This window comes from Poecile atricapillus, chromosome 15 (genome assembly GCF_030490865.1).
Source record: "Poecile atricapillus isolate bPoeAtr1 chromosome 15, bPoeAtr1.hap1, whole genome shotgun sequence".
Lineage (NCBI taxonomy): Eukaryota > Metazoa > Chordata > Aves > Passeriformes > Paridae > Poecile > Poecile atricapillus.
In genome coordinates, this window is record NC_081263.1 from 14,937,984 (window position 1) to 14,948,316 (window position 10,333).

Genomic DNA, 10,333 nt, shown 5'->3' on the forward strand with positions numbered 1-10,333 from the left:
TTCGTGACATCTGTGGGCAGCTGAAAGCGAACAGCTGTGAGCACAGCCTTTGCAAGCTTGGAAATCGACCTGGGGAACTGCAGAGATGGTGACACCCTATGAAGGGAACAGAGGCTCCTTGGGAGGTGCTGCCACCCCAACAGGCACTGCTCAGTGCCAGTGGCAGCTCCAGCTGGGCTCTGACAGCTGGGATTGGCTGGACTTGAGATGCCTTGGTGCACAGCCACCCTCCAACACCCCTTAGCACCCAACCCAGATTTCCCCCTTTAACATCCACAGTAACTTGCATTAATTTCAGCACATTCTGTGCCTGGAGCCCAAGGAGCACCAGACACTCCTTTAGCAGTTCCTCCACACAAAACACTGCTCACCTTTCAGCAGGGTTAGGCCAGGGGATACCTCTCTCCCTCCTGCCAAGGACTGGCTGCTCTTTGCTGAAAGCCAAGGTGATGTTCTGCAGGTCTGCAGCTTAGCAGGGAGCTCCACTGTGGGCAGTGCAGCCTCTGTGCCAGCTCCACAAGGGTGCAGCTGCTGCTGGAACTGCTCTTCAGTGCAGCAAGGATGCTTTTCTCCCTGAGCTGAGGCTTTACAGTAGCACTGATCCCCACCAGCCACTGGCTCTTTCCCACCAAGGAGTGGAGAGTGCAGAGCAAGCTTGTGCCAGTGCAGAACCCTGAGGGCAGGGGATGCTGCTCTCCCACAGCATTCCCTGCTCCTGTCAGCCAGTGCTCTCCTGTCCTCCCAGCACCAAACCATGCTCTCTGCTAGACCATTTCTGTGTCAGTCTCTCAAATCTCTACAAGTGCCTCCTGTAAGTACAGTTCTCACCATTTGCAAGATGCTCAGCTCCCTTCTGCTGGCTCCAACATTCTCTTGAGCTTTTTAAAATTAACTCATTCCTTCATGAGCAGGCACTAAAGATTTAGTTCTCCTGCTGACCAGCACAGGGGATACCAGCTCCTACTTAAGTAACTCCTTAAAACAGGAACCTGAAGAGAAAAAACCTGCAGCTGAGCAACAGCAATCAGTAAATTCTTTACAAAGAGCTTTAAAGAGATCCAAAGGGCCAATGTCTGTTCATGGTCATGATCCTCCTTGGTTCAGCTTCAGCTTCAGTAGAACTGCACTGAACTGTCCAAGAACTGAGCAGGTGGGAGCACAGGCAAGCAAGGAACAGAGGAAAGGGTCAGGGAAGCAGCTCTGCACTTTCTCTGCACATGGTACAGCAGTGCTCCAGGTCCTGCTTCAGACCACACCTGAGCACTCTGGCATGAGCAGTGGCCCAGTGTATCACAGGGCAGAGATGTCACTGAAGGAGCTTGAACAGGCAACACAGCTTAGCCTGCTTAGCTGAAGCATGGATCTAAGCATTAGCTACCACGGCAAATGCTTCTGGCCTCTTCTTAAAGTGCAGCATGAGAGACCCAAGAATACAAAAAACTTTACAAAAAATTCCAACTCTGAAAGGAATCCCATGCTCCCACCATTTTACAAAACATCAAAGACCAGAGGACACAGAAGCTGCACAGTGGATTATTCAGGCAACATTTATTGGAGCATTTCAAGTATACAATGGTTTTACTGATGGCTGTAAGCAGCTAAGATGCAGACAGATGCCAGCAGGAAAGGGTGACCTAGAACTAGCAGGCTATGCAATTCTCATGGGAAGTTAATAATTTCAGCTGATAGGAGAGGAAGAGAAAGTAGCATACTAAAAGTTTGGGCAAGTTTGAGGATAGGGAGGAGAAAATAAAGAAGCTTTTATTGAGATAATTTACTTAAATTGGCCACTGACAAGTAGCAGAAGCTGTCTGCTATTGCACTCTTCCCTTGGCATCCCAAGGACCGAAAATAACCAGGGCTGTTTCTTCACCAAGAACAGAGATTTTCCCTGGTAAGAATGGAGGCTTGTCCTGACTCAGCACTTGGAGATTGAGATCCCTGGCTTTGCACTCCCAGTGAGAGCCAGGCTGTGGCACTTCCACCAGCAAGGAGGCAATGCAGGCTTGCAGCAAGAGCACACTAAACTACCAACCCCTCACTATAAGGCAGCATTAGGTCGGGACTCTTTTTGGGTGCCTGAGCTGTTTAGAGAAGCAAGGACCACATGGCAACAAGACTACAAGGTCCTCTGACAATAACAAGAACTGTGCGTGTTTCCCAAAAACTATTTCTGAAAGACACGTTCTTAAAAAATATCTTAAAGCAGAGACTCCCCACTGACGCACAAAAAGGGCATGACTAGGGAGGGACTGAGCTATGAAGTGATCAAGCACCTCCCAAACCAGAGGTTGTGTACTCTGCCCAATTTGCAAGTTGGTACTTCTGCATTTAAGATAATAGCTGCCTTGATTGTGTTTTAGTCTCCTGCATTTATGAACAAAGAGCAGTTGAATTCAAGAGCTTAAAACCAAATTGAAACGCTAACATTTAAGAGGGTATCTCCAGAATGACTCCTTCGAGACTATGAAGCTCTGAGGTATGTAATGGCAACTCGGTAGTCAGGCTGGCAGAATGCAGTGGAGCTTCTAAGCCTCCTGAACACATCTTGGTTCACCAAATGAATCAGTTCTTCCTAGCAAAATCACTTAAAAATTTGTCTTCAGCAAAAAGCATTTAAAAATTTTGATCGACAACTGATTTGCAAGTAAAACAAAAAATATTAGAAATGGTAACAACACAGTCTGTTTAATCAAATCTGATCTGGTTACTACAAAAACATACTAAGAACAGCCACCAACTCATGTCCTGGGTGCTGCTGTGCCTTCTGCCCACATACCTACAACTGCTTTTGAAACACCGTTTGTCTAAAGGACAACCATGGAAGACAAGTCAGGGTTTAATGGCAGATTTCAAACAAAAGGGCATACATACATTAAATTAACAGATTCAACCTTCAGCACACAGGAGTTTGATAAGAGTTACTGGCTAGAGTCACAGAAAATTTCAAATTTGAACAGTCTTGAACCACTTCCAAAAATTCCAATGGCTTTTTAATAGTTCCAATAATTCACAGATATATAAAACAGAGACAGGCTTCTCCAGCAGAAGACTTGGGGCTCTTCCAGGCTCCCCAGACCACTGGTACAGAGGAGAGCTGGTTTGACTTCCCCACTTTGCCACCAGTCCACTAAAGACCAGGATTTATTAAAACCTTCTCTATTTATTGACGACTGATTTAACAGGCAAATGCTGCAGACTGTGTCAATCGTAGTGGATGGCAGTATAGAAGATTATCCAAACAACCTGTGGGGAGGAAAGGAAGGGAAGGTTATTTGGATGCCTCTGGAGAGATCTCAGACACAGCAAATGAACTTCAGGCCTTGCTCTCAACAGGGGACTGAATACCAGCTTTGAGGTGATCTTGGAGAGATCTTAGGATCACCACTTAGCACAAATGGTGGCATTCAACTTGTCTGCAATCTGGGGTGCCCGGCCTTTCCACATCAAAATCCCACCACAGCCCCTCCAGGGATTTAGAGGGACCAGCTAATCAAGTGCTGTGATCAGATACTTGGGGGAGGGGAGTAAGGGAAAAACAAAGACACCCAAAACACCAGTCCAGGTGTAACTAGTTCTAGATGGAATGGAACTCCACTAGGATATCTGGGACAGAGGATGGGAGTGGTTGATGCATCCTTTACTACAGAGAAATCTGAGACGTCACCACTGTATTTCAGAGGCAGCAGCCATCAAGTTTTGGGATTTTCTTTCCCAATTATTACCACTTATTCAATGGTGTTAACACATCTGTCTTCTCTCACCACTTCCCCTGCTCTCCTTCCAGGTCTTCAGAAAGTGCACCAACCCAATTAACAAATTATCTTAAAGACAGCAAGATGCATTACCAGAAACAGTGCAAAAGATGTCATGAATCCCTCCTTCGTTAGCTCCCATGTCCCACCATATTCCTCCTCATCTATCTGCTGGAAGCTGCTGAAGTAGAGGTACAGAACACCAGCATTGATCAGGCAGAATCTGCAGGGAGAGGTTAGGAACCATCATTCCAGTGGCACACGCTGCAGGTATCCCACATGCCATACAGTGAAATATCTTTCATCCACAGCAGAGAGGAAGCAAAGAGGAATTATTTTCCTGCAATAGTTCCCAGGCAGCTCAGTCACTTCCTCAAAAGTCCCCCTCCAGGTGACCTTGCCAGGTTGGGATGAAGTCCACCTGACAAGGCACAACCTACTCCTAGTAGGGCTCAAGAGGCAGAAGTCAAAAGCTGGAAGTATCCTCAGATCTGCAAACTTGCAGGTTCTCCTGTCCTGCAGATCGACAGCAGTTCTGCCCCCACAGAGAACCTGTGTGTACTTCTTGATTCTGAGGTGTCTGAGAGGGAAAAGTCACCTCCATGCTCAGGGTGAGAGCCCTGTGAGCATTCCAGGACTAAACCAGGGAGACTCAACAGCGGCCTTGGGCCCCAGCACTGGGGTCCAGCCTGAGACACCTCAGTGCTCTCCAGTCTGTGCTGCAGCAGAGTTTGTCCTAAAACAGGTTTGGCTTTACAGCACCCAAGCTTGGGGCTGGGGCAGCCTGGGCAGGGACAGGACCATGTCCTGCAAGGAAAGCTGTGTGGGAAGACAACACACACAAAGTGGGGGAGCGGCAGCAGCTGGGGCAGCTGTGTCACTGCACGCACTTCCAGCACCTTTCGGTTTTCCATTGTACACCAAATCCCTCCTGTTTACATTTAGCACAGGAATTGGCTTAGGTGCCTGAAGGTGCCTTGTCAACTAATGGTGACTAAGTGTGCTGGTTTTGCATTGATTGACATTTGGGGAAGAAGTCAGAAACCACCCACGGAAGTGATTTCTTTGAGAGAAGCTGCTGAGAGATTCCTCTCTGCCCAGGACAGGCCAATAGCTGGCTAGTTCTGAGAACTGACAGCATTTTGAACCATTTAGAAAGTAGATCTGCCTCTGTGAATTCCACATTTTAAAAGCCACAAGCCCGGGAACTCTCTCTCTTTGCTTCCAGCCTCAAAAGGTAACCAGAGCTTTAGTGGGGCCGGCCCTGCTCCCCCGTAGCCTGTGCGGCCTGGGGGGGCCGGGCCGGACCCCAACAGCTCCCGGGTGGGGGATGGAGGCTGGGGGGTCCCAGCCCAGGCTGGGCCGGACCACGGCTGCTGACATCTCACCAACACTAAACCCACCCCAGCCTGCACTGACGGCTCCAGGCTGAGCCAAGAGCGCCTGCCGGGCTGAGGGAGGCACCAGCATGGTCTGAAATCAATCATCCTGACTGCCCTGGCTATTGCCTACAACCATCTGCAGGCCTGGCAAGATTTAACCCTTTCAGTGCACAGATGAGGCCTGCCAACCTTGTTCCTCTCTCCAGGGAGAGAAAAGGAGTGATGACATGTAGAAAGACAACATGAAAACATCAAGGTCAGTGAAGAAGGAGTCAAGCCTCAGGTGGAAGGTGAATGAGGAGATGCTGAATGAGGCTGAAAAATTCTTTTAGTAAGGCCATAGAGATGGACAATGATATACTAGAATATCTCCTTTAATTCATGAGAGAGTATGGGGGGGATGAAGCATTCAAACTGCAGATGTGAGCAGAGGCATCCATTGATAAAGCCAAGCAGATGTTGGAGTAGCTGTGATCCCATGAGAAGCTTGAACAGAGAGAGAGATGTGAGGAAGACCCTTTGACCCCAGATAAAGAAGAAAACCTCTGTTCCCAGAGATGATCACAGACACAGATGAAGGTTCAAACCTTTGCCTTTGAACAACTCATCCTTAAAACAATACCCCATGAGTTCATGGCCCATGGACACACCTCTAGGAGGGCTGTGAAATTGGGAGGAATTTCATGATGCAGAACTTTTCCCAGGCAGCTGCTATTTGTGGAAATGAAAAGCCACCACAAAACTGTTTCTTGAGGAGAAGTCTCCATGGCATGACAAGAGAAAACTCCTCTCCCTACAAGAACTGATGAAAGACTATTGTATAGCTGGTACTGATTTAACATCCCAGGTTTTTGTCTCTATGTTGTCAGTTGGGAAAGGAAAGAAGTTGGGTAGGGGGAGGAAAGGTGTTCGGGGGGGGTTTATTCTGATGCTTCTTATTCTTGTGGTCCTGTTAATAAAGTTTCTTTAGTCCGTTTAAGGCCTGTTTTGCCCTTCTCCTAATCCATATCTCACAGCAAGAAATGAGTGAGTACCCTGGTGACTTTAGCCAGTGCTGAAATCCACCACATTATCTGGTGTGTTGGCGGGGAAACTCAAATTGGCAAATCTAAACCACTACACTAAGTAAGAACAATGAACTCTTCCTGGGGCCATTTCAGATTTATCTGTTTGTTGCAGCTAAACAGGTTCCTGCTGGAGCACTTCCCCTCCCCGTTCCTGCCAAAACCAGAACACTCAGACGAGGGACAAGATGACAACTGAATTGTCAGAAAAGCTAAGAAAGAAAGTCAGAAAGGCTAAGAAAAGCTGTGAGGCTGGAGCTTGACTATTCAGATCTTGGCTAGGCAGAGACATTTGTAAACAGACAGAGACTCCCCAGGGTAGATCCAGCATCCTGCCAGAACGAGTGTGCAGAGAGCAGGGCTGTGTTCCCACCTCCTGTCCCTTGAACACTTCTAAGCAGGTGTCAGTGCCAAACAGGTTTTCTCTTCATAACTCACTACACCTTTCAGACACCTCTGGGGAGGTGACCTGGCTCCCATGTCTTAGGACTCAATGCACACACCCCATTCAGGCACTGCCTTCCCCACTCCATGGCTGAAAGAGCCATGTCAGGAAGCCAGGAGTGCTGCCAAGCCCTGCTGGTGCCGCTGTGCCAGTGCCACTGTGCCTGCTTGGGACCTGCAGCCTCTCATGTTCTGAACAAACCTTTTCTTCTTCACAGAGCAGCTGCCCCTCTTGTCTGCTGACAGAGCCTCCTGTCTGAGCAGGGCTCAAAGACCAGGACATTCCCCCCATGGACACTCCTTCCTGGGTGACCACACCAGGCAGCACACTCCCAGCCCCTCCCACACATGCAGGACACACACAGCAAGTTCCCTTCTTCTGCCACTGCTCCCTTTAAAAACAAAACAAATAATAATTTTTAAAAGTATTGATCAGGCTGAGGAGAAAGAGACTGATGGACATGTTATGATTTGGATGAACTCCATGGCAGCCAACAATGGAATGAAACACTGGCTGTGAGGCACAGAGCAGGCAGAGCCTGCCTTTAGCCAGCCCAGTGTTCACAGTACAGCCTCAAACACGCTCCCAGGCCAGGCCAAAAGCGGGAAAGTACACGAGACAGAAAAGGAAATAAACCTTACACTGCTATTCCCACGAATCCCTTCAGTGGAACTACTCCCCAGATGATTCCCAAAATAACCGCAATGATCTGCCGGAACCAGTAGATCACATCTAAAAACTCGTCCTGAGGAGATAAAGCACAAGAAAAATTTTGGCATTTATTATGTTTCATTTTTTTTAAGTATCACACAATTAACAGGTGAAAATTAAGCATACTGAACACTTAGTTCTCCACTCAGAGTATAAAATATTGCACTCAGAACAGATAAAGCAGCTTTGGTCATCGTGTACCCTGGGCTTCTCTGCTTCCACATTAAACACACAGCTTTGTTCTCCAATGGGCCAACTGCAGAGGCAAACAAATCTCTAGTCCCCTTATTTACTAAAGGTACAATAATAATCCCCCAGAATAAAAGTTTAAAGAACTTTTATGCTTTAAGACTGTTCTACCCACTCTGGCCCAGGCCCTCCTGCACCCGAGAGCTGCTCCAAAGCACAGCTGTACCTCGCTCATGCCAGGAGAACTCCTGAGCAGCAGGGCTGTGCCCATTCCTCTTTGTCCAAGGGCCCACACTCCTGCAGCTACTGCAGTGTGGCAGTGCTGGCTCACACTTTAATAAGATTCACTTCAGCTCACATCTCTTTTCTCAGGACTGGGATTGTCTCAGCATGCCCCCAAACACCAAAGGCTTTGTGATCTCCCCTACAGCAGTTGTACTCCGTGTGGAAGATGTGAATCCATGTCAGATACAGATATTTCTCCCGGTCACTGCATTTGTCAGTTCAGCCTTCAGTTCACATCCTACTTTATCAAAACATTGGCACAGCTGTCCTTGCTGACTCTGACATTCCAGCTCCATCTGCCAGAGGCGAGGGGGCAGGGACACATGAGCCCCACCAGTCAGAGGAGCAACAGGTAAGGAAAAAGTGACACAAATTCCTGTCTGTCCCCCAAGGAAACAGAGCGTGCCCCTTCCCCAGGCCAAAAGCAAAGTGAAAACCAGGGAGCAGAGACGCTGGAACACACGCTGTGTGCCCAGGCCGTGGAAGGGCTCCGGATCCAGCGGGATCCCGGGAGGGAGCCGGGAAGCAGCGGGAGCGCCGGCAGCTCGTGGCCGCGCTGCTGGGAGGCAGCATCAGAGCAGCACCGAGCAGGAGCACTGCAGCACATGGCAGACGTGCACAGGAAAACTTGGGAAAGCGGATTCTATTTCTGGTGTTCCTTGAACTATACAAGGGAAATTTTTATTTAATCCGAGAGGAGTTTTAAACCACAAGCCAAAAGTAACTGAGGTATCTTAACGCTGTATTTCCCTTGGCTCCACGCCCAAAGAGCAAAGAGCGGGCTGTGCTCCGGCGCCTCCGCCTGCGGGGCACGGGGGATCGGGAAACGCGGCTCCGGTGATCGGTGCGGCCGCTCTCCAACACGAGCACTGACCCACGGACACGCCCGCCGCTCACCGGGGCTGCGGGCACGGGGCGCTGCCGAGCCCCGGTACGGCCCCGGTACGGCCACGGCACGGCCCCGGCACGGCCCCGGTACGGCCCCGGCACGGCCCCGGCACGGCCCCGGTACGGCCCCGGTACGGCCCCGGTACGGCCCCGGCACGGCCCCGGTACGGCCACGGCACGGCCCCGGTACGGCCACGGTACGGCCCCGGCACGGCCCCGGTACGGCCCCGGTACGGCCCCGGCACGGCCCCGGTACGGCCACGGCACGGCCACGGCCCCGCGGGTCCCCGCAGGGGCTTCAACCACGCTCAGGGACGGCGGCTCCTCCGGCATCCCCGCGGGACGGAGCCGCCACACCGGGCGCGTCCCGGTCCCCCCAAGCCCGCCCCTCAGGGCCCCCTCCGGTCCCGCCGCCCCGGTCCCACCTTGTCGTGCCAGGCGGAGTCACTGCGCAGCGCTTTGCCCCACACGGAGCCGCGCCCGGCCGCACCGCCGTTGGCCACCGCGTGGTGCTGCGGGTGCGGCGGCTCGTCCCGGCGCCGCCCGCCGCTCATCCCGCTCCGCCGGGATCCACCGGGATCCTGCGCCGGGAACCGCCCGCCCGGCCCGGAACCGGCCCGGCCCCGCCGCGGGCAGCCAATCACCGCGCGGACCCGGAACACGTGACACGGGCGGGCCCGCCGCCCTACGGCGAGCGAGAAGGGACGAGAAGGGAAGGGAAGGGAAGGGAAGGGAAGGGAAGGGAAGGGAAGGGAAGGGAAGGGAAGGGAAGGGAAGGGAAGGGAAGGGAAGGGAAGGGAAGGGAAGGGAAGGGAAGGGAAGGGAAGGGAAGGGAAGGGAAGGGAAGGGAAGGGAAGGGAAGGGAAGGGAAGGGAAGGGAAGGGAAGGGAAGGGAAGGGAAGACAGGGCCACTCCCCAGCGGAAGGGTCGGGCAGCAGTGCCGGTGTTGCTGGGTGGGAGAGGGGACAGCCCTGCAGTGTCACCGAGGCTGTCACAGGGGATGCCGGTGCACAGCCAGGCTGAGGAGGCTCTGCAGGGCTGGAGGGTTGGGAGTCCTTAGGATCCATACGGTTGTGCTGCTTCTTACCTGGTTATTCATCTTACCTTAGAGCAGCTGAAGGTATGAGGGTTGTGGATAGAGTTATCACGTGTACAGTCCTAAAAATTAGACTCTTTTTTTATATTCTTGCCTTCTAGGAGCACTGGTACTCAGACCATTTGCACTTCTCCTGGAAAAATGTATGGGAATTAGTCCTGCATGGTGTGGGCAAGGTGTAAGGTTGGGTCTCAGTCTGTGTTACCCTCCTCAGCATGTGGGTATGTGGGTAGAGAGGAGCCTTAGTGACAGCATTCCAGGTGCCCTTGGGCAGCTGAGCTTGCCAGTGCTGGGGCCACTCCAGGCACTGCTGCAAGCCCTGGATCCCGTGGGGATCCTCAGCGGTGCCAGTGGGGCCGTGTCCTGCACAGGTGCCCTGTGTGGAGCCGTTCCTGCCTTGCCTGCTGTGGGATGTGTCCCACTGCACACTGTGAGCTTTGCTGTTCCTTTTGCCCAGTTACAAACCCCAGGCCCGAGGTCCTGCATTTCTTTCTATCTCACAGGCTTGGAAACACGAT

The 10,333-nt window shown here is 51.7% G+C and overlaps 1 protein-coding gene across 1 annotated transcript; it reads right to left on the bottom strand.

The window, feature by feature from the left end:
• Window positions 1-1,528: 1,528 nt before the first annotated feature.
• On the bottom strand, window positions 1,529-9,363 carry RAB5IF (RAB5 interacting factor). Its single transcript, XM_058850317.1, has 4 exons — window positions 9,145-9,363; window positions 7,288-7,391; window positions 3,849-3,978; window positions 1,529-3,246 (listed from the first exon to the last, which is right to left on the bottom strand). The coding sequence occupies exons 1-4, from the start codon at window positions 9,271-9,273 to the stop codon at window positions 3,205-3,207; spliced, it is 405 nt and encodes a 134-aa protein (XP_058706300.1). The 5' UTR covers window positions 9,274-9,363; the 3' UTR covers window positions 1,529-3,204.
• Between the last annotated feature and the right edge of the window lie 970 nt (window positions 9,364-10,333).